Here is a 23,955-nt window from a genome sequence, read left to right as displayed (position 1 = left end):
ATCTGATCGGATGTAAAAATATGCTGAGGGAGCTTTAGTTCCCTCTTGTGAGGGAACTCAAACGCCCCTCACAAGAGGGAACGGTCTTGACTAGTTTGATGCTGATGTACTTTGTTATCCTTAAGGCAGGACTGTTGTACCTTTAAAAGGTTTATCCTGCCACACCCATATGTACACACTGTACTATATTAAGACCCATGCCAAGAACTCCACATCTCTGATCTGGCTGCAAAGCAAAGTTATATCAGGTTAATCCCAATTCTTAAATTAACTGACTTACAGCTTTCCCTTTTGTGTAAAAAACTATTTTCACACTTTTCTTCTGAATAATTTACCTCTGTTTTCTCAGTTTCCTCATGTTTCCATTGTACCTTGACAGAAGCGTCTATTTTTCCTCTCTGAAGACACCCCCTGCCAGGTTTTCATCTTGTAGGGAGGGTTAAGAAAATGTTTGAGAGATTTACACCAGGGGGAGCAGAAGCCTAGGGGGTTCGTTACCATGGAAACCCTCGGTCCTGCCTCCCCCACTCAGCAGCCCATCACTCACAGCTAGGGGCACTGCCAGTCCTCCATTCCACAACCCAAAGGTGTCACCAAAAAAGGAAAAAGGAGAAACCCCAGTCACAAATCCTATAGCACGCTGGAAAAGCTTGAGAGCACTAACAGAAACGAATTAAGTCACATTTCCCCCTTCACCCCCTCAAGGTCTTCCAGGAACAGAGTCAGAGGATGGTAAGGGGTGTGAAGATGAAAGACACAGCCCTTGCCCACGGAGCTATCCAAGGAAACAGGCACTTACACTGTTACGGGATCACAAACGGGTTTTTTTGGGGGGTGGGGTATATCTTCTCACAGATGTCAGTACCTAGAATGCTCCAGCTCTGCCTCTCCATCACCCTTTCTTCCCTACAATGACTCAAGGGGCGGAGAGCATTGCTACAGCAATCATCGCTGGCCATCACTACTACAGCACAAGATTCGTTCCCACTTAAGTAGGAAAAGAGAAAAATAGTAATCGTAGAATAAACATGGGGCTTCCCTGGTGCGCAGTGGTTAAGAATCTGCCTGCCCATGCAGGGGACATGGGTTCGAGCCCTGGTCCAGGAAGATCCTACATGCCGCGGAGCAACTAAGCCCATGCGCCACAACTACTGAGCCCACGCTCTAGAGCCCACAAGCCACAACTACTGAGCCCACGTGCCACAACTGCTGAGGCCTGTGCACCTAGAGCCCACGCTCCACAACAAGAGAAGCCACCACAATGAGAAGCCCGCGCACCGCAAGGGAGAGTAGCCCCTGCTCACCGCAACTAGAGAAAGCCCGCACACAGCAACGAAGACCCAACGCAGCCAAAAATAAATAAATAAATAGAAAAATATTTTTTAAAAAAGAAATAGAATCTCTCAAATTAAAAAAAAAAAGAATACAAATGAAAGTGGTGAAAGCTTTCATTCAGATCGGCCGCTGTTCTAAGTGCTTCCCCTAGAGCATCTCGTTTACTGGTCCAGGAATCGGCTCGAGCAGGTACTGCCACCTCCACTTACAGAGGAGAAAACAAAGGCAGAAGAGTTAGAGAGCAGGGCAATCTGGCTCTGAGAGCCAAGATCTAAGCCGAGTCTGGAATTTTAACCACATTATGCTGCCCGTCGGTGAGAGGAAGCGAAGAATGAGAGCAGGCTGCTCTAGGGGATGATTATTTCATTAGTAAAATTCGAGAGAAAACCACCATCTTTGCAGATTGGTCTATGACATCCTCTCTGGCGGTACATAATTGAACAAAAACGTTCTTTCGTTTCCATATATTTCCTTAAATGAAAATCTAAGTTTAAAAATATGAAAATTTAGTGGGTGGAGACAAGTGGGAGAGAAGGGCAGAGAGAGATAAACTGCAACAACTTGGTGGGAACACTAATCCCAATTACTGAAACATCTAAAGGACAGAAATTCTTTTGCTCCTCGCTAATATACGCTGTGATTAAGAACATCAATGTATATACACGCAGCTAATGTCTTTAAAGCCTATCTTGTACTCAAATAAGTGCCTCCTAAAATTATATTTGCATAATTAATGTGTTTGGCAATATCTTTATAAAGAAGACAAAGATACCAATTTCAGTTTAATCATCAGTGTAAGATCAAATGATCACAAAATCTGAATCAATGCAACGTTACTGCCAGGTAAGCTTGAGGGTAAAGAGAAATAAGTAGACTGTAAGTAAACTCAAATTGCTTCTTTATACCTAATTTTTGCAATACTGAAACTTCCTGTCGTTTGCCTTTAAACATCTAAGGAATCCAATAACTAAATATCACTAAATGCCCTGTTATATTTGGGCCAATTTCATTTACAATGCTAAAAAATATTTTTGACATGAATATAAATATTACTTTAAAAATCATTCATGTGTTACAGGCCATTTGAAATAAACATACTTTAGATTCCATGAGGGAAAAAAAAGCATCCAACTCCCCTGGTAAAGTGTATTAATAAAAAGAAATCAACTGTAATGAAATGAATTCTGTGAAATTCCTATGAAGTCAGTTCTACAAATTTTCCTTTTTTAGCCTCAGAAACTCCATCAAGGCTTTATTTCTATTTTTACATTTTATATTATTTACTCTTTCCTCTATAAATCTTTCAGTGGCATTTGGTCTCTAAAAGCAGTATTATTCCAACTGGATATGAGATCTCCATCCTATTTTTAAAGTTTTCTCTAGTAAAAGCCTCCATAATCTCCTTCAGTGATACTAAGCCCACAGCACAATGAATCCATTCTAAGGTGAACTAAGTCTTCTGATCAATCCTTTTGGCAGATGGAGTTTGACTCTTTGTCACTCTCCTTAGAAGAACTCTTCCTACCTTGGGGTACTGAGATCTCTGTTCTGAGCAATCTGATTACTGCCTATCTAGATGATCTTGTTCATCTGGTTTACAGCCCTGATTCCCATTGGTCAGGGCCTGGTGGCATCCTTCCCCAAACAAACCTTCATTTTACCCATTCAATTCAATTCAAGAGGCATTTATTGTGCATGAATGGACAGCCTCACTTAACTCTTTCCATTAAGTGCAAAAACACTTACAGAGCAGCAGTGAGGCTTTCCTTCTCTGCTCCACTATCCATGCTTGGGATCCACTGCAAGGACATCAAAGCAGACTGTTACCCAGAGCTAATTACAAAAGAAAGCACTGCTCTTTCCCACTCAAGGAGTTTCTGCCAAAGCACTTATTTCTGCTGAACCATTTATGCAATCTCACTTTCTAAGAGAACATTTTGTCACAGATGATTTAATGTTGTAGCTCCCTGGAGCACCCTTCTGCAGCATGCACTCATTGTTTTTAGGAATCTAGGGTCTCCCAGGCAAGATTTGAGAGGGAAAGGGGTTTAATTAGCCACAAGCCATCTCTCATTACAAGACCCTAAATTCCAAAGCATTCTTCCAAAAATCATTAATGAAAAAAAAAAAATCCTAGATTAAACTTCTAAAAACAAAACTTTTAGGAGATCTGTGTGACAGTAGAACTGTATAATTTTTCAGGACAGAAAATGAGACTGGATTCCCATTATGAGCTGGATGGTTAGGGACTTGAGACAGTAACAATACTTGCTAAAGTCAGAAAAGAAGGAAAACAAACATTTCAGGAATTTTCACATTAAGTCATGGAGTGTATATCCACCAGAAGCCAATTTGACAGAAACAAGTACTGAATAGTTTTCCCCTAACAGATGCCTGATTCTGCCAACACTCCTGTAATTGTCTATTGTACATAGCTGGAGGTGAAACTGCACACATTGACTGTTTTGTTTTTTTTCTTTTACTTAAGGGAACTGGTTTGGGTTAGGGCAACTCCTCCTTATTTCTGTCATCTTGGCTTGATCTCAGAGAACACTTCAGGGGTACCTGAGTGAGTTACTTTGTGCAGGTGCCATTCAGCAGCTCCCATTGCTCTCGCAGAGCCTGTCTGCTCCCACAAAGTCCCTTTCCTCCAGCAGCACCCCCCAACCCCAGCCACCAGATCTCTGCATGCTGTGCAGCTAATTCTGGCTTCAGGGAAGAAGGGAGCCACAAATACAAGGTCAGGACTCAAGAATACAAAACTGGGGCTTCCCAGGTGGTGCAGTGGTTGAGAGTCCACCTGCCAATTCAGGGGACATGGGTTCGTGCCCTGGTCCAGGAAGATCCCACATGCCGCGGAGCGGCTGGGCCCGTGAGCCATGGCCGCTGAGCCTGCGCGTCTGGAGCCTGTGCTCCGCAACGGGAGAGGCCACAGCAGTGAGAGGCCCGCGTACCGGAAAAAAAAAAAAAAAAACGAATACAAAACTGTAATAAGGACTCCTTTGTCTCTCAGGAGTAAAATTACTAAGCTGGCCAAACACTTGCCTAAGTGTTTTCAGCCTGATATTACTGCTGCAGGTAATCCTTATAATCAAGTACTATTTGTATCACTGAGACCTTCCTTCTTTCTCTCTCTCACATACACATATACACACACTCAAAGAAAAACAAAAACCTACACTCATAGAAATAGGTTTAACATACTTGTTTGCAAACCCAGTAAGCTTTATAACAGAGGCATTGTAAAGTCATGAATATTAATGGCTTGGGCTTATTAAAATCTATTTTTCTACTCCTATGAGATCAGGCCTGCTTTTGGACTTTCAAATTCTGAATCATTCAAATCCCTCAAACTATTTTCTTGCCAAAGAGTGTTTCCCCTAATTGCCAAAATTATGGGCTTCAGAAGTGAAACTTAAACCCTGTGTTTTTGAATTACTTTCTCTAGATCATTAGAACATTGTGTTTTGAAAAGCTGTTTTATGTTCAAGGGAGAGTATTTATTTTCGAAATAACAAAAATAAGGAAGTCCCGGTTCGCCAGAGGAAACTATTGTGAAGTATCTAAAAATGTTTCAAATCCAACCTTGAACCCGAGAGGAAACGTCCACATGCCACTTCCCTGATCAAAAACCTTCAATGGCTCCCCACTGCCTCCTGGATCAAGTTCAAGCTCGGTAGCCTGGCATGCATGAAGCTGCCAGCCTGGCTGGCACCTGCCTCTCCAGACTCACACTCCTGCCTCCTTCATATGAATTTTCTGCACCAGCCAAACTGGATCCACACCTTGTTCCCTAAACACCCATGGGCATCCCTGCCTCCACGTTCTGCCGTTCACCATCTTGGCTCCTCCACCACTCACTTGAAGGCCCAACGGAAGGTCCAACTCCTGCAAGAAGCTTCGCCCCAGGCCCTCTCGCCCCAGGCACTGACTGCTTCCTGTGAGGCCTGGCAGCCCTCACCGTCTGCACTGCTCCCTTATTAATTTTCAAATGTTTTACTCACTTTCTTGCTTACTGTTTCACCCTCCTCTTTTCAGTAGATATTGGAGGCTTCTATGTACACATCACTTGGCACTGAGGACATGCGAGCTTGTCCTGTCACTCATCTTTTTACCTACAAGTTCTATCTTCCCTACTAAGCTGCCATCTCCTGGAGACCAACAGCCAAATCACACCCTTGTCTGTCTTCCCCAGGGGGCAGCACAAAGCCAAAGCTGGCGTTATTGCTGGGGACCGTCCACATGGCTCCCCACCCCACCAGCTTCCTCTGCGGCTTTCTCATCTTCATACCATTGACTGCAGGAAAGTAACGGTATGGATCTCGGGTAAGGGCTGGCCAACTAGGGTAGGTACCATGCTGGCCCTTCATGCACATTAGAAAGCTCACATCGACCCAACCAAAATGCTACTTTGCAGATGAGAAAATAAATGTGTGGAAAGAGAAAGATTTATCCATTAAAGGACCACTGGGGGGAAGGAGGAATTATTATTCTGGAATGCTTATGTAAAGTCTTACTTGTAAGCAGGAAGATGAACTAGACTCCCCTCCTCTCCCAGCACCCTAACACGCCTTTATGGTTCCTTTACCCCTGAGGTCACTGTATTTCCTTCAAGTATAATTACTGCCTACTAGTAAAAATTCACAATAGTAACAACAGTTGATTGACTGATTTACTAGCCATATATGTCCTGGAGAAATCCTCTACTCAAGAACTTCTTTGAACTGCGTTTGGCTTGCTTGATTTTTTTAATCTCATGAACAAGGAGGACTGAATAAAGTTAGCTACCCAAGGCTACTTAAAACTCAGAGGCGAAGAGAGGGGCGAGAAAGGCTCGGCAGAGAAGCAGAGGAGGAATTCCAACTCCAGAGGCCTTAACTGGCTAGGAAGGGAAAAGTATGGAGACTGCCTAGGAGTCCAGTGTGAGGTCCTCCTATGAGAAATGAGATCAGATGGTAATGAGAAAGCCACTCGGAGCAGCTGTTATTGGGCGTTGCTGTGTGCCCGTCACTGTGCCAAGTAATCTCCATATAAACTTCAGCAATCCTAGGAGGCAGGTCCAGGGATTACTCCGAAGTTCCAGGTGGGAAATCCGAAGCTCAGATCATTTGAAGGACCTGCCTGAGATCGTGAGCAGGCATGGCAGGGGCGGGATTTTGCCGGGATGGATCTGTGTCTTTTCAAACACAGGTCATTCTGATGGACATTTGAATGGTGAGCCAGCAGGCATCTAGGTCTGCAGCACATTTCAGTTTATTCCAAAACAATGGTTTAGTGGTTTCAGATTAAGACATTTGCTGCGGGGACACCAAATATTATAATAAAGGAAGACATTAGATGGGACCAATACTCTCAATCATTCCCTTACAGAACGAAATACAGGCCCTGTACCTCCCCGTCCCTCTCTCATGTATTCTTTTCCGATGTTTTTTTCAATCTCATTACTTCCCCTACTACCTTCCCTCTCTCCTCCATTTCCACTGCTGAGACATAAAAAATGATTCCTGGGTGAAAGTGATTAGTGCCGGTTGGAGGGGAGGTTTCTGAGAAACCTAGTAAGTCACCGCTGTCTCTCACCCTCTGGCTCTCTACACCAGGACGTTATCACAGCGCCTTTCTTCGCACCCACACCCCCACCCCCTTCCTTCTCTACCGAGTTCTGTCTTGATGTTGCTATTTTTCTAGTCTGGTAGACACAGCGCTGAACTGCAAAGACTCTGACAAGCCCCCTGGCAGGCGCTGGCCTGCAGGAATCCCGCCTCCTGTAGCAGCGCAGAGAACACAGCGCCTCTGGGCAGACGGGCAGGAGAGAGGGCCGCATTTGGGGTCTGGCTAGAATGTGGGGCAGAGCAGGTTTCCCTGGCATGGGAACGGCCCTCCAGAGCTCAACTTTCTCATGCCAGGGTCAGGATTACAGTTCCTCGCTGGCACTCGCTGTGGTTGGCCTGGGAAGGGAAGCGAGAGTGGGGGTGGGAGGGTGGCAGGCAGCCAGCACGCCACCCAGAGCTGGGCGAGCTCCACAGGGCACAGCCACGTGCCTGGAGCACACGGTCACGCAGGCAGGCAGCCAGGGTGCCCGGAGCTCGCACGAGACCTGGGGGCTGGGTAGCCAGTGAGCGGCTGTTTCCACACTGGAGGAACAGGAGTTGCTAACCCAGAAGCGCAGCTGCTGGGGTAACGTCAGGGAAGTGGCTCGTCTCAACCCAGAGCAGAGGAGAAAAGTCAGGCAGGCTCTAAGGAATAGGGCCTGGGCATGCTGGGGAAAAAACAACAACAACAACAAAAAAAAACGCACGTCCTACTTTTGCAGAGGGAAGGGCACTGGATGAAACAAATCCCTAAATGGAGAACAGGTTTGGGAATAAGCCATTCCTTTCCCTACTTGCAAGCCACGACATCATTCTAGCTCCAGGCTCTGAGTATGCATGTGCCACACACCCTGTTAAAACCCCACAAAAGGGGGATTATTTACAGTCTCCATTCTACTGATGAGAAAACCAAGGCTTAAAGAGGTCAAGGAATTGACCTCTGGTTACAAATCCAGGATGTGAACCCAAGTCCCTGGGTCCAGAGCTGATACTCTTAAGCACCCAGTCACCCTTGCTGTCCATACCTGTCTGGGAATACCTCTTGCCAGAAGGCTAGGATCCACTGTCCTGGCAATGTTTCGCACAACAAAGCCAAGAGAACAGGGCAGGTCTGTCCTCTACAAGGTGTGGTGGAGAAGACAAACCCTTACAAGAAACAAAAAAGTCTGCCTGCTTCCAGAACAAAGCTGTCTCTCTCCCCTCGTGATCTCCTTGAACCTGATGAATGAAAAGCACTTTCAAGATATACCTGGGGCACAGTGCACCTCAACTCAATCAGGGCGCTGCCAATCTGCAGATTTATCAACATGCTGGAAGGGAAAATATATGAACTGCATGACCTGAAGGGGAGGGAGAAACTGAAGCTTCATCTCATGATACTGGAAAAACCAAAAGAAGCCTGTTGCCTAAGCAGGACTCATAATCCCAGAACCACCAGCACAGAACTCCCCTCCACCATGGTTCAGAACCCAGAGCCAGCATCTTCCTTCCATGTGAAAAGCTCATTACAAGGCAAGGTCGGCAATTCCAGGACACGGATTCCATCCTGCAAGGGTACCATGGGGTCTCCCCTACCTCCTCACTCTCCTTGGGCCACCCATTCATGCCCTCCTCTTCCCACTCACCACCACATGTAAGGGTTTTCACTTCACTCCGTAACCAGCCTTCATCACAACCTAGGCTCTGTGCTCAGAACTGGAAAGAGAGGCTTCGTAATTCTCAGCTGAATACGGGTCTAAAGTGGTAGGACACCCTCAAGCTATTCAAAGAAAAACCACCAGAGGAAACAATTTCAAATCTGGCTTTACAAGCATGTGATTTAAAAATAACTCTGCCTTTGTCTGCTATAGATGACTTCCCTAAAGGGACTGCTGTCCTTAAAGCAATTGCTCAATTCTCAGGGCAAACTGATTCTTATTTTTCCAGTACGCAGCACATACCTCCAGGAAAGCACTCCCAGGTACCACCTCTGATAGCATCTGACATGCAAACATCGAAGTGGTCAGGATGATTTCCTGCCTGGGAAAGTCCAGGAAGCTGCATCTCAGGTGACTGAGAAGCCCATGCAGGTGGCTATAGCATCCGGGAACCACCACTCTTCCTTCATTAAGATGTCACCCCAGAAAGCTTAGCAATAACCCCATAGCCACAGGAGGTTTCAATGGATCCCTGGGTTATTTCTTCAAGGAACATAGTATTCAGATATTTAATTCATTCTTTGATCAGGTAGCTAGACAGAGGAATAAGGATGAGTATATAAAACAGGAAAGGGGTTGGAGGGCAGTGAGGGTAAATGGTAAGAGAATTCACAAGAACGCTCACCTTGTCGTCCCAAGACACGCTTGGGGTAAACCTAGAAATGCATAATTTGTCACCTCACAGCTTCATTTCCTTTCAACCACACAGGCAGCACTAATGGCACAATGTTACTGAGTGTAACTCAAAAGATGCACGCTGAGCAGAGAGCAGAAAACAAATGTTTAATAAAATTGCTTTGCAATTATCTCCTGATTAGTCTGATGTCTCAGTTTTATCAACTAAAAGTGTGTAAGTATACTCTTATTAACATTATATTTCTTCTTGGCAACTTAAGGTCTCCTGACCTTCTCAAAAGTTTTGCCATAAAGCATTACAGGAGGTAAAAAGCATCCATGTGTGTGACAGGACCCTGAATTAAGCCCAGATTTTGTCATTCAAATCGAAAGTCGAGATCAGTAGTTCTCAACGCGGGTGATTTTGCCCTCAGGGGACATTTGGCAGTAACTGGAGACATTTTTACTTGTCACAGGTTGTGGGAGGGGGTAGTTTTACTGCCTTCTGGAGGACAGAAGCCAGGGATGCCCTTAAACATCCTACAATGCACAGGACAGTCCTGACAACAAAGACTTAACCTGAAACGTCAAACAGTGCCAAAGCTGAGAAATCTTGCTCTAGACTGAAATTCTACAATTCCCAGAATGTTCACAGCTACATCTGTGCTCTTCCCTTCTGAGGACTTATTTTCCTCAAGATTAACTTGGTATTTCTATTCTGGTCACCACTGTGATTACAGAGAATGATCAGGAACTTCCTCCTTTTTCAGGTTTGCTTGGGATACGCCACCCAACACTGCCTAGAACTTTACTTTGCATCATCACCTTTATAATGGCCGGCACTGTACGAAAAGCAGTGTTGTTTTACCTGCATTTGGTATTTTAAGAAGAGCTCTAACTTCTTTTCCTTTTTTGTCAGGACTATCACCGAGTTTAACTGAATTGAAGAGTATTATTTTGAAGTGTGTTTCCATTATGAAAAAGGACGTTTACATGAAGAGCTTATTTCTAGATGCCAGTGCCCCGTCTGATCCTAGTGCCTTTAACTCCATAACCTAACCGAATGATAGCCACTGAAACTCAGCAGTCCTTTGTTACGGACTGCAAACCTGATTCGGGCATCAGACGTTTCTGAAAGTCATTAATACTGATTCTGTGAGGCCTGACAAGTGACTTTTAAGGAAGCTTCAAACTCCAAAACCCCAATTCTTGATTTTTCAGTAGAAACCTAAGGGTGGGGTCCCAATATCTAAATGCCTCTTGGGAAAAAATACAGAGTTTCTAACATGGCACATATCCTGTACGTGAGAGAAAACTGAGAAATACTTGTCAACTGAGTATATGTGTTAGGCTTAGAATACCCCAAGCCAAAAACTATTGGTCAAAATCTCCTGACATTTCTCTCCAGAAAAAAGGGTTATATACTGTACCTAATTGCTTTATGAAGGTATTTCAGAAGGCAGGAATTGGAATAAATGATAAAAGTTGACACAGAATAATGATCGTAACTGCTCTCATTAAAAAATAACTAGTGCTTGTCATTTGACCCTTTATACATACTGTCTCTAATTTTCACAATAGTCCAATCAAATAGAAATTATACCCTCCTACACAAAGGGAAACTGAGGCCCGGAAAGACTGTATCACTTTGTAAGGTCACACGGCTACGAAGTGGTCAGTCTCATTCTGCAGAGAAGATGACTGAGGCATAACTGCGCCTTCTCCCTGAGGCTCTGTCCCCTTCCTCCTGGTTGTTTTCTCACTCTGAATGGTTATTTATTTTGTTGTCTGTTCTGGGAAAACGGCCTGTGTGTCCTAAGTAACAGGGGCTCAGGGTCACATAAAGGAGTGTTTCCCTAAGCTTCCGTGGCCTTCTGAGGTGGTCAGAGGCTAAGACTTAAAGCCATTCCAGCCAGTAGCCTTGAAGTTATAATTCAAAGTGGGTTTTGGAGAAGGGGCAGCACAGAGAGATTTGATGGGAGAGCTTCAACACTAACATTTCAAGGCAGGGGCGTTCTCTTCCTCCTCTGCACCGTTTCGTTTCATTTTAATCTCGCTCTGTGTGTCACAGAAATTCTACACGAGTTGAGGACATAGACTTCAGGAATGATCTCTAGCACAAGTCTCCCATTGTCCTGCTTTCTGTCCTCCCCACAGCTAAGGCCCTTGGCTCAGCGACCTTCCTGACAATTAATCTGGCTTCATCTTTGTTCCTGGTTACCTGCGCTCGCTCGTGAAGTGGCCTTTCTTCCTGTTCATTTTGTACGACAGGGTACTAAAGGCACGAAGACAGAGCTCCCTCAACTTGTGTTTATATCTGAGCATTTGGCGGTGGGTTTTGAAGTACTGGTCATTTCAGGTAACGTTTTTGTGTAATATTTCAACACCATTTAAAGCCAGCCTTGGGGCCTTGTGGGTTTTGATAAAAGTGGATTATGTGTGGTGAACAGATGAAAATGAAAAAATATATATAAGAACAATTTGGTTTATAGGAATGGGGAAAAGAGAGAGGCGGGATCTGATGCTGAAGATGGTTAAGCCACGCTTAATGTGAGAGCTGCTTTTAGATTTAGTTTCTCAATCGACGACAACACAAGATGAAATGGATGGAAAAGCTATCTGCCCCACACCCCTGACTCACATTTTTTTCCTTTGGGCCAGAGAACAATGCATATAGGTAAACCACAGCCTTATAGACAGTCTACCCAAATCCTTCAGCAAGGTCCTATTATCTGTGTATTTGGGGAATGAGGAAAAGAGACAGAAGATGAGATGGATGCCTAAATTATCCAAATCATTAACTGTAGGTTGGTATTTCTTAAACTGCAGTCCTTGGATCAGCTGCATTAGAATCCCCCAGGGGGCCGGTTAAAAATGCATATCCCTGGGCCTCATCCAGACCTGAAAAATCAGACTTTCTGGGGGTAGGTTCCATAGAATCTGCCTTTAGCTGACTCTCCAGGTGATATGCTCATTGAAGTGGGACAACCACTACAATGAAATACAAGACTCCACTTTTCAAGTGTGCTAAAGCACCCCTGTTCGTTAAGACGTTTATATCACCCACACCCTCTCCCTCCTTCTCCCTCCTCCCCACCTGAAGGGAGAACCTTCTGAGAGTTTACCTGGTCTGATGGGGCTCTGCATACAGTTTGGGGATGGGATGCCAGGGTGAATGGGTGCAGAGGTCCGACTGCTGAGGTCCATGACGGAGGGGGCAGCTGAGGAAGCCGGCTGTAGCCCGGGAGGGTGAGGGCTGTGGTCATGCTGAGACGGGCTGGGGGGAATGCCATTTTCCGACAAAAACTCCTCCAGGTCCATGTATTCCAACTGGAAAGTATCTCCGTCATAGGGAAGAGTTTTGTCCCATAAGGTGGGTCCCAAGAATGCTGACTGAGGGACCGTCGGGCTATTACTCTCATCATCCAGCTTCTTTTCCTTGTCTTTATCTTTACTAAATGCTGCAAAAAGGGGGGGGGGAATTGGAGTTTAAAAAAGAAAATGAAAAAGTCTTGCTTTTTTAATCACTCCTCCTGGCTTCTGCTACAAGACTACTTCCCACAAATGCCGGGGTCCTTCTCTAGCTGCTGGTTCTTGTGGACCTAGAGTTAAAAGTTCAGGCAGGACATGGATCTCTGCCTGTTTTTCAACATCTTCCTATTTACTTTGGAAAGAAAGCACTAGTCCTCGGGACAGGGCTAGAGACTGATCTGGGATATAAACAAGACAGCACAGGATTCAGTGCATTATTTGAGGAGACGATAATTTAAATCTACAGTGGTAAAATAACACCTGCAATTACATACAACTGCTGTGATTTTTAAGAACACAGCCAATAACCAGGCATGATTTATCCTCCAGGAAATTGACTACAGTAACAATATGAGGTCATTCATATTTAGAAAGCCAGTGCATGCATTCATAATTCTAATTTTGGTAAAGCAGGGACTCTCCACCCTTCTTTGATACCATGTACTGAGCACCTACTAACATACCTGGTTCTTTCCATATATTTTCCCCCCAAAAGAATCTCATAATAAACTTGCAAATAGCGACGATCCCCATTCACAATGAAGCAACGGAGGCTCTGAGACTTGATAGGAGCTTGACCAATGCCTCACATTGCAGAGCGGAAAGCTGAGAACTGCCTAGCCCACAATGTGCTTTGCTTCTAAAGCCACTGAGGTACGTTGTATTTTACAAAAGGAGTTTTTTGTTTTGTTTTGGTTTTAAATACGAAGTGTTTTCTTCCTCCTCTTCCCCAAACACTGAAGTATGATCCAACTCAAAAATTATACATGTATGCAACCTGTCAAAAGCACAAATATCAGAAAAGGTGGTTCCTCTGGATACCTGTGATGGAGGTGTGCAGCTGCTTTCTACCTGGAAGTATCACTCACCCCATTAGGTCTTTAACCAGCGCTCTGGATTTGGACAAGTCTAGTACTCAGGTGCGGGTGGCATCTGGGATTAAGCAATTTGGCTTCTGAGCTTCTTCCTCACAGAAACACAGTCTCCATCGCCATTCATTCTAATCCTCTACGGTCTCATCTCTCAAGAATCTGACTTTAAAACACCCACAGATGCAAAAGACTGCAGGCAGCACCTTCCTCCCAAGTGCTCCTCCTTAAAGGGGAGTTAAGAGGGAAGCTATGTTCTGCAGACGGCGAACCAAACCCCTCAACTCTTGTAATGCAACAGGTTGCCCTAGGAAAGAAGATGCGAGTAATCCCGGGCTACTTGTAGCCAAATGATCTTTCAAGACTTTACACTCTGAGCCGCACGGTTCACCGCACGGTTCATATCTGCTACCATGATATCGAAGGCATGAAACCCAAACGGCAAATCCCTGGCGGCACCAGCTGGGTTCGGCGCCTCCTCGCACGACCCCTCCTGGCCCGCTCCAACCAAGGTTGCCTGGGGAAGGTTTGGGACTTACCAAGAAAAGGCTCAAGCCAGAGGAGGCTCCTGCGCGGTTACACGTGAGCCTGCTCCGCTCTCCCCTCCCACCAGGAAAAGTGCACTGGGAAGGTGGCAGCGCTGGGGGCGTGCGCGGCATCCCGCCCAGAGACCACTCCCCCAGCCAACCCCAGCCAACAACCCCCTTTCTGAAGCACCCAGCCCGGGAGAACAGGCATCTCCGCTTTCACCTCGGGTGTTCCAAACACTAACAACTAACAGCAGCGATAAGCACGATCCCAATACCCAGGCTCCGCAGTGAGACCCCCCCGACTCGAGCCCCCACCCGCGTGGAAGCCGGCCCTGTGGTTTCTCTTCCCAGCCCGCGCTACTCTGCCTGCGTGCAGGCGGTTTCCCTCTGCGTGCGGGTGAACCTCAATCTAGGGAACACTGACCTGTCAAGTTCTATCTCCCACCTGCGCCGCCCGAGCGGGACCCGGGAAGGCCCGGCCGGGTCCCCAACGCTATTTTAAACGTTGCTCAGCGAGGGGGTCCCTCCCCTTTTTGAGGAGGAGGGATGGGGCGATAGGTGAGCTCCTCGATTTCATCAAAACAAGGCCGGGGTGCCGGGGGCAGGGACGGAGGGGTATGGATGCTCCAGCGGGGGTGCCCGGCCCAGGAGGGGGCCCCGGAAGCGTTGTTCCTTCCCAGAGCGGGGCAGCCAGGAGGGCAGCGCTCACCATCTTCGTGATGAAGGGGGAGCTTCAGCGGGTTCTCCAGCAAGGACCTGAGCACGCCGTAGGGAGGCGGGATAAAGGTGGGATTCAGTGGGAGCTGTCGGGACATTTTCTCCATCGCGATGCACTCAATTTTTTTTTTCTTAAAAAATAAAAAACAACCCCAACCTCCCCCAAAAATGTTGCTGAGCTTTTTCCTCCGTCCTTTGCCAAAAGTTATCGCTTTCAAGGCGGTGCAGACAGGGAAGAAAAAAAAATTACTTATGTCTTTATAAATACATCTGCGTAAAAATATAAAAACAAAAAACTTTCGGGTTCCCAACGCAGTCCCCAGAGAGCGCGCCAAGTGCCCGCGGGCTCCTCCACGACGTGCAGGATGCTCTCACTTGCTTCGAACCCCTCGTCTTGTTAAATGTTCAAAATTGCGAAAAAGAAAGAAAAAATATGCAGACAGCTGCAGAGGGCGGAAGGCACCGCACCGCCCGGCCGCGTAGCGCTAGCTCAGAGGCCGCGGGCCGTCCCACCCCACCCCCCTCCCCGAGCCAGCGGCCGCTGCTCCCCCGCGCTCCGCTGCCCCGCAGCGCCGGGCTCAGCGCATCCGGCCGCCCATGTGCCGCGGCCTGACAAGAGTGACGTCAGGGCCCGCACCGCGCGCCGATAGGCGTGCGGGGGCGGGGCCCCACGCGGGCCCGCCCATCCGCCGCCGCGTGTTTAGCGTCGTCGCGCGCTCCAATTTTCTGGCACCGTGTGGCTCTGGCGGGCTGCAAAGAGACAGGCGTCGGGGCATCAGGTCCCCTGGGCCACAGACCTGGGCTGAGAATCTAACTTTTTCAGAGCAAGAAGAGGAATGAGAAATTTATCTCAGTAGTTTTTAACCTGGGAATAATCTAGGGAGTTAAAAAAAAAAAAAAAAATCCAGATGTCCAGGCCGCATCCTAGATGAATTAAATCGGACCTCCGGCCTGACATCCAGGCAACATTAGTTTTTAAAGCTCCCGGAGTGGTTTTAAGGAGCAGCCAAGTTCGACAATGATTGGTTTAGATCGAATTGAAAATACCCTTCTAAATATTTCTCCTGGCGCCAGCCAAGCTTAGCACCCTCTCTCTTGCCCCGTACTTGCTAGAAGTTCTAATGAGTTACAAAAAGCAGAGAGGGGGACGACAGAGACTCGTTGTGAACTGTTTCCCACGCTTTGAAGGGGCTATTCATAGGGATAAACTTTGGCCTGAAGTTGAGTGAGGACAGGAGAGAGACACACAGGGCATGGTATTTCAGAAATATTTGCTCTAGGAGAGAACATATGACTGTGCCTGGGTTACAGATCTGCACGGTAATTGAAATAATTTTGCAAAGTTTCCCTTAAAGTGGTATAGGCGTTCAGGACGATCGCAGCGGCTGCAGCTTTGCCAGTTTGGTCTCAGGGCACTGGTGGTCGCTGAGCACTGCCAGCAACTGGGTGTGGGTTGGGTGGAAGCGCTGGCATCCAGGCTTGGAGAGCTCACAGCAGGCATCGGGGTCTTCCACCCCACCTTTGTCTCCTCGCTAAGATTAGGGTACTGTCATCTGGGGAAAGGACTGAAAGAAGGAATGGGCACAAATTAAAGAAAACATTCTTTCAATGAGGCAGAAAGGCCTCTGTAAAGACTGCCTCTGAGGTGGGATATGCTGGAGTCTCAGTGGCTCTTCCCTGGAGCCCCTGATGGCATCTGGAAGCCAGGAGACCAGGTGCAGGGTGCCCCTGGCAGGGTGACTACTGGCAAGTGCCCTTCCCTCTTTGAGCTGCAGTTTCCTCGTAAAAGGCACATGATCAAGTGACCTCTACATTTCTCCTCACTAGAAAATTATGACGAAAGATGAGGTACCGTTCTAAGTGAGACGGTGCTGTAATGTTTCAGATTTCAACCAAATTCCAAAAACATCAGACTTAGCTAATGCCACATACATTTATTGAGCACCAACTGTATGCCAGGGACTATGCTGGAACTGGGGAGAAAAAGATGAATAAGACATATCTAACCCTCAAGGAAGTTTAGTTTCAGGCCTGGCATATATGTGCATTATAAGATTGTCTTAAATGAGCAAAAATGGATAGATGGAAGTGACATCTCCAAACAAATCACTCAAAAACCTACTGGCTTAAAAGAACAACCATTTTATTTTCTCTCATCATCCTGCAATCTGGCCTAGGCTCAGCTGGGACTCTGAGATGGCCAGCCTTCTCTTCCTCTCTATGGAGGGTCAAGGTTTCTCTACTTTCATGTGGCCTCCTTACATGGTCTTTTTGTGTGGTCTCTCCAGCAGTGTAGTCTGACTTCTGACGTGGCAGCTCAGGGCTGCCAAGAGCCATCCATCCAAGGTAAGCCCCAGTGTGCAGTGCTCATCAGGACTTTTCTTGCTAATGTTCCACTGGTCAAAGCAAGACATGTGGCCAAGCCTCGAGTTGGTGTGTGAAGGTACCATACAAGGGCATGGAAGTTGGGTGGCATACTTCATTGGGAGGCCCCCAAAGTAAGAGTCTACCACAGTCATTAAGTTATTTTATCTTAAATAAAGGCAAATAAGATCAGAGAATTTATCCAACGTCATTGGACAGAGCCAGCATTTGGACCAAGATCTTCTGACCATAAGTCCAGCATGTCATTGGATGAATATGTGTCCACTCAGTCATTCATTCGGTACTGTAAAGCTCTGAGGGCTGTGCAAAGATAAATCAGACCAGAGGGATCAGGTCGGATGGGAGCTTAGAGACTGGCTGGCGATATGCCATATGTAACCAATGTGAAAAGTGATGTTCTATGAGAAACACTGGAAGAGTACAGAAGAGGTCTGGAGGATAAAGAGAAGGGAAGGGAACCAGGAAGCTTCCTCAAAACAGGACATGAAGACTGCATAGTATTTGTACATGCAGAAATCAGGGATGGGATAGGAAAAAGGGAATTCCAGAAGGGAATGACATGGGTAAAGATATGGAGAAAGGAAACTGACAATTTGTGAATGTGTTTTCATTTCTCTTGGATAAACAAATAGGAGTGGAAATGGTTTCATTGGGTAGATACATGTTTTACTTTCCGAGAAACCGCCAAACACCTTCCTGAAGTAGGTGACTTATTCTACGTTTCCAGCAGCAGTTGAGGATTCTGGTTGCTCTGGATTCTCACCAATATTTGGTGGTGTCAATTTTAAAGTATTTTAGCCATTGAAGTGGGTGGATGTCTCATTGCGCTTTTAATTTGAATTTTCATGATAACAAGTGATGGTAAGCACTTTTTCATGTGCTTATTAGTCATTTGTACATCTTTCCGTGCAAAGTGTCTGTTCAAGTGCCTTGTCCATTTTTAAATCGTTTTTTTATTATTATTATTGAATTTTAGGAGTTCTTTATATACTTTGGGTACAGGTCCTTTGACAAATATATGTGTTGTGTTTCCTTCCAATCTGTTGCTTGCCTATTAATTTTCTTAACATTGTCTTTCCATGAGCAAAAACTCATGGACTCATGGAACTTTAATTTGATGAAATTTATTAAAATTTTTTCATGGTTATTACCTTCTGTGAACTAAGAATCCTGAGTTTTGGAGATATTTTCCTCTAAAGTTTTATAGCTTAAGCTTTTCCTTTTAGGTCAATGACCCACCTCAAATTAATTTTTGTGAATAGCACTGAGGTAGGGGTTGAGGTTCTATTTTTTTCTCATGGGAATATCTGATTGTTCTAGCAGCAACTGTTTGAAAGACTTTTATTTCCCCCTTGAATGGCTTTAGTGCATTTATTGAAAATTATTTGATTGTATATTTGTGGGTGACCAAAACCTTTGACCCCAAGGGAAAGTGGGTGCTTTATTTCCAAGGACAGAATAATGCTATTTCTAAGTTTCCTGGGCTCTGATTCATATCAAGCAACAGAACAAAGTTCATCCAAGTTCATAGCTAAAATGAATGGCTCACTTTCGATGGCTCCTTTGGTTTGTTACAAGACCTTCTACAAAGTTGTCTACATTAAGGTAAATAAGAGCCTAGAGTCAGAGGCAATGGCCAATTTGCTTTTTATGTATATGTGCAAATAATCAAGTCTATTGGATGTTTTTGGTTACACTATGAACATTTTTAGCACTCCTGTCCTAACCTGCATGTGCTTGAGGGGGAAAAAAATCAAAACTAAACCTCTGTTGCATAAATCCAAACAAATAAATACTATAAAGAGAACATTTGACAAGTCAGTGGAAAACTCTTCAGTTGCCTCTTCAAGCGAGGAAGGATAACAGAGGCTTCCAGGGTATGGAACTGTCCTAAAAATAGAAATGACCATAGAAGAAAGGTTTCTCAGAATCCACTTCTTAAAAGATGCCAGCACAGCCCTACTCTGCCCCGAAGCTCTGAAAATCAGCCTTCTGCCCAGCCAATGGTTTCTACCTGTCTTATTTCAGGAGTTTGAATAGTGAGGTTGGGTAAGGAAGTCTTTCTCGCAGCCCAGTGGGGGCAGATGTGATGCAGCCACCTTGGCACTGGCCCTGCAGGTCTGCAGAAAGGTCTTTGCAGGGTAAATAGTGTCTGTGTTTCAGATTCCCAATGGGTGTGAAACCTTGTTGAGCACACAATGCCTGCCACTGTACCCTACCAGGGGCTAGGAGCCTTGGGTGGAGAGAGATAAGCACTGGGGTTATAAAAGTCTTTATATGCCAGCGAGCCAAACTTCTAGATGAAGATGTTCATCTTGTTGCCAGAAAGGGCACTTTATCCAGGGAATTAAATCAGAAGTAAAAGGCAGCACATGGGAGTTGAGCTGGATACACCTAACCCAGCTTTCTTTCCTTCCTGAAACCTCTATCCCAGCTAAAACACCGAAAATGGAAAATTATATTGAATTAGCTTAACTACTGGAGACCCTCAAATCTGTTTTCTTGGTGCAGGAACATGCAAACCAAAAACAATCAAACACGTGTTTGGAAGGCTAAGCTCTCCTCCAAAGGATGACTCGTGCAAAGGACCATGGCTGGACTTTCTATCCCAGCTCTGGGTCGTGGGGTGCTTAGTAAATGTGAGTGAGGAAGACTGGGACAAACAGATAGGTAGTAAGCCAAGTATGTGTGTGTTTATTGAAAGCCAGAGGCTTTATGGATGTGTGATAGGAAGGAAGGTGAAGAAAAGCTGTGTTGAAGAGAAGGAAAGAAAAAGATATATGTGAAAAAGGGAGAGAAAAAAAATGCAGTGTGTTACAGTAGAATAAACAGAGTTTGGGGTGAGACGTACTTCGGTATGTACTGCTGCTCCTACTAAAATAATAATTGCAACAACAGCATAGGGCATGGAGCATTGTTATCCCTGTTTTACAGTTAAGGGCAGTGTGACTCAGAAAAGTCAGTGACTTGCCATGGTCCTCTGGCTAGCTGAGACATGGAGAAGCTGTAGTTGAAAACGGTTCTGCTTGACTGCAAATCTTACGCTCTTAACCTCCATACAGTAAATGAATGGCAATCATCCATCCAATAAACTTGCTGGGCTTCCAGCTCGTTCAAATTCTGTCTCTGTCGTGTGACCTTGAATAACCTCTCAGATCTCCACTTTCTTTGTGTAAAATATAAACTAAAGCTCACAGAGTCGCTTGGAGGACTAAATGAGATAGTGCACATGGAGGTGCTTGGTAAATTGTGAAGGACTAAACAAATGTGAGAACTTGTTTAGTGGGGCTTTTTTGCATTTTCTGTTTTTCTGCTCCTTTGCAGGGATGCTCCCCCTTGTGTGTTTGCATTTCTGTTTATTTGGTCCATGACATTAGATGCTCCTTTTCATCCAAACACACATGTCCTTTTCTCTTCTCACCCTCTTCTCCCTTTCCCCAGGCCAGCCACCTTCTATTGCTCCCAGACTCCAAAAGACATATGAGTTTGAAGTTCAATGAAACAATCAAGTAAAGCAGATTCCAAATAGCTCTTCAGCCAGAGTAGAGGAGGGATGCCCATTTCCTGTCTTACTAAAAGCTGAGGAATAGAAATTTGTGGCTTAATTAACACGTGAAAATATTTCAAATCTAGTAAATATAACGGAAGTTAGAGACAGCTGAGCTACAGAGGAAAGGACTTGCCATGACCGAGAATCTAGTCTTCAGTTTTCTCAGGATCCAGGGTCCATCAGGCTCAGCAAAATCGATTAGCGTTAATCACTCTCTAAAATATAATTTCCAAGCTGCACATTAGGCTCTTTTAGGTGCATGGAAAATGTAAGGCCAGATGCCCTGAGGTGATGAGAATTTACTGTTAGGCTAAACATGCAGAGAGGAAGACCACAAAATCGTGCTAAGGACACACGCTCTCATGGATCAAGCACTTCCCTGACCACCACATCCCGCAGACCTGGAGAGAACAGGAACAGTTGGCTCTCCGCATGCAGGGATGCAGGACAAACTTCCCTCTGTTCATTGTGTCTTCACGCCAAGACAAAGGTTGATCCGTAGACAGCGTCACCATTCTATATCGAGTTTTGCCATCTCATAAGTGATTGGCCAACCTGATGCCTATAAGTGTGTGTCTTTGTTGGGACATTGGTAATCGATTCAATTACTAGAGGCCAAGGCAGCTGGTTTAACTCAAACACGTGGCACAAACTATGTGCCAGCAGATTAACTTGGCACGGCTTTCCTTTGGAAAGGAGCTCTGGGCATACCAGGTATGTTGAACTTCAAGCAATCCTTAAAAATTCATGTCAGCTGGACAGTGTGTTCCCTGCCCCATAATAGGGACACTCTCCGTGGGAGCACCCTTGCTGGGCATGGAGTCAGAGTAAGGCAAGTGAGTTGCACGGCCTTAATGCCACCAGGCAGAGCCAGCCGGGTGCACACAGTCTTGCTGGGACTTCTCTCCCATTGAGTAGCTGTGAGGATGTGGACATTTACATCACAGAGGCTGAGAGCCAGAGTGGGAGAAGCAGGAGAAAGGGCCTTTCTTGGCTAGAGGTGGTGCTAGGTCTTCTCACACACTGACAGACATGTTCTAAGCTCACCGTTCCTACTGGTTATATCTCCCAGGCTTCACATCTACTGGTCTTTGCACAGAGCTGGAAGCAGGCTTCCTGACTCTTTGGGTGCCACTTTTACTAGACTTCAAGCACACTATTCCCCATCTGTTAGTGCTTTTTTTTTTAACGTCAGGCAGGGAACATGAAGATTGAGGAGCTTTCAGCGGGCCTGTCTTCCTGATTCTGCAGGTCCTCTTCTCCTCAGTGCACAAAACACTGATGCAGGACCCTTCGGGGCCAAGTGCCATGCTGGATGCTGAGGATTAAAGCAAAGAAGAGAAGTATGGGGTTCCCTGCAGTCAGGTGGGGAGACAGCCAGTTAACTAGATACCTACGTCAGTATGATCTGAACAGTTGAGAGAGAAAAAGGGGGTGTGAAGAGGGAAGTGACTGCCTCTGTCTGAATGGCTTAGGAAGTCTTCAGAGAGGGGCCTCAGGAAGGTTTTGTAGATAGCATAGGAGTAGATTAGGAAGGTGGGGAACAGGAGAGGTCTGCCCAGTACAAAGTACACAGGTGTGGAATAGCACAGCTGGAACTACGGGCTCTTCAGTTTCTGGAATGCCAAGTTCACAAGAATAAGAATGATACAGATGATCTTAACCATGACAATGACTATTTGCAGAACACAGACCAGGCCAGGCTCTGTACTAAATACTTTTGATCATCACAGACCATCTTCAAGACAACCTTATGAGACGGGCACAATTTTTTTTTTTTTTTTTTTTGCAATACGCGGGCCTCTCGCTGTTGTGGCCTCTCCCGTTGCGGAGCACAGGCTCCGGACGCGCAGGCTCAGCGGCCATGGCTCACGGGCCCAGCTGCTCCGCGGCATGTAGGATCTTCCCGGACCGGGGCACGGACCCGTGTCCCCTGCATCGGCAGGTGGACTCTCAACCACTGCGCCACCAGGGAAGCCCTAATATATTTTTATTGATGAAAATTCTTGGGGTGTCATAAGCCAAAGTCACACTGGCTGAGGCAAGTGTGGGGAGCTTGGGAAGGCTCCTCTTTGCCTTCTCATTGTCTCTTGCTTCCCTCTTTCTGCAAACTGGCCTCTTCTGTGCACTATATGACTTCTGGTTGTTTAGGAGTTTCATTAAACTCTTTGGCTTTCTTCCACCAGAGAAGGACTAACTCTCCTTCTTGGTTTTTTATTTTTATTTGTTTTATTTAACACCTTTATTGGAGTATAATTGCTTTACAATGTTGTGTTAGTTTCTGCCGTATAATAAAGTGAATCAGCTATATGTATACATATATCCCCATATACCCTCCGTCTTGCATCTCCCTCCCACCCTCCCTATCCCACCCCTCTAGGTGGTCACAAAGCACCGAGATGATCTTCCTGTGCTATGCAGCTGCTTCCCACTAGCTATCTATTTTACATTTGGTAGTGTATATATGTCAATGTCACTCTCTCACTTCATCCCAGCTTACCCTTCCCCCTCCCCGTGTCCTCAAGTCCATTCTCTATGTCTGTGTCTTTATTCCTGTCCTGTCCATATTAACAAATTGAACAATAAAAACCATATGATAATCTCAATAGATGCAGAAAAAGCTTTCAACAATATTCAACACCCATTTATTATAAAAACTCTGCAGAAAGTAGGCATAGAGGGAACTTACCGCAACATAATGAAGGCCATATATCACCAACCCACGGCCACCATCATTCATTCTCAAGGGTGAAAAAATGAAACCATTTCCTCTGAAATCAGGAACAAGACAAGGTTGCCCACTGTCACCACTATTATTCAACATAGTTTTGGAAGTTTTAGCCACAGCAATCCAAATTGGAAAAGAAGTAGAACTGTCATTGCTTGCAGATGACATGATACTAGACATAGAGAATCCTAAAGATGCCACCAGGAAACTACTAGAGCTAATCAATGAATTTGGTAAAGTAGCAGGATACAAAATTAATGCACAGAAATCTCTTGCATTCCTATACATTAATGATGAAAAATCTGAAAGAGAAGTTAAGGAAACACTCCCATTTACCATTGCAACAAAAAGAATAAAATACCTAGGAATAAACCTACCTAAGGAGACAAAAGACCTCTATGCAAAAAACT

General features: G+C 45.5%; 1 protein-coding gene across 3 annotated transcripts in view; it reads right to left on the bottom strand.

Annotated features, from left to right (window-relative positions):
• HLF (HLF transcription factor, PAR bZIP family member) overlaps positions 1 to 15,379 on the bottom strand; it is a 54,482-nt gene extending 39,103 nt beyond the window's left edge. For all 3 annotated transcript variants that reach the window (XM_024757670.1, XM_024757671.1, XM_024757672.1), the window contains exons 1-2: positions 14,875 to 15,379; positions 12,361 to 12,696 (exon numbers count right to left, since the gene is read on the bottom strand). In XM_024757670.1, coding sequence (XP_024613438.1) covers positions 12,361 to 12,696; positions 14,875 to 14,989 — 451 coding nt within the window. In that variant the 5' untranslated portion in view covers positions 14,990 to 15,379. The remainder of the gene's footprint in view (positions 1 to 12,360; positions 12,697 to 14,874) is intronic.
• Positions 15,380 to 23,955: the final 8,576 nt, after the last annotated feature.

The sequence above is a fragment of the Neophocaena asiaeorientalis genome, unplaced genomic scaffold (assembly GCF_003031525.2).
Source record: "Neophocaena asiaeorientalis asiaeorientalis breed wild unplaced genomic scaffold, Neophocaena_asiaeorientalis_V1.1 scaffold327, whole genome shotgun sequence".
Lineage (NCBI taxonomy): Eukaryota > Metazoa > Chordata > Mammalia > Artiodactyla > Phocoenidae > Neophocaena > Neophocaena asiaeorientalis.
This window is presented reverse-complemented; position numbering and strand designations above follow the sequence as displayed.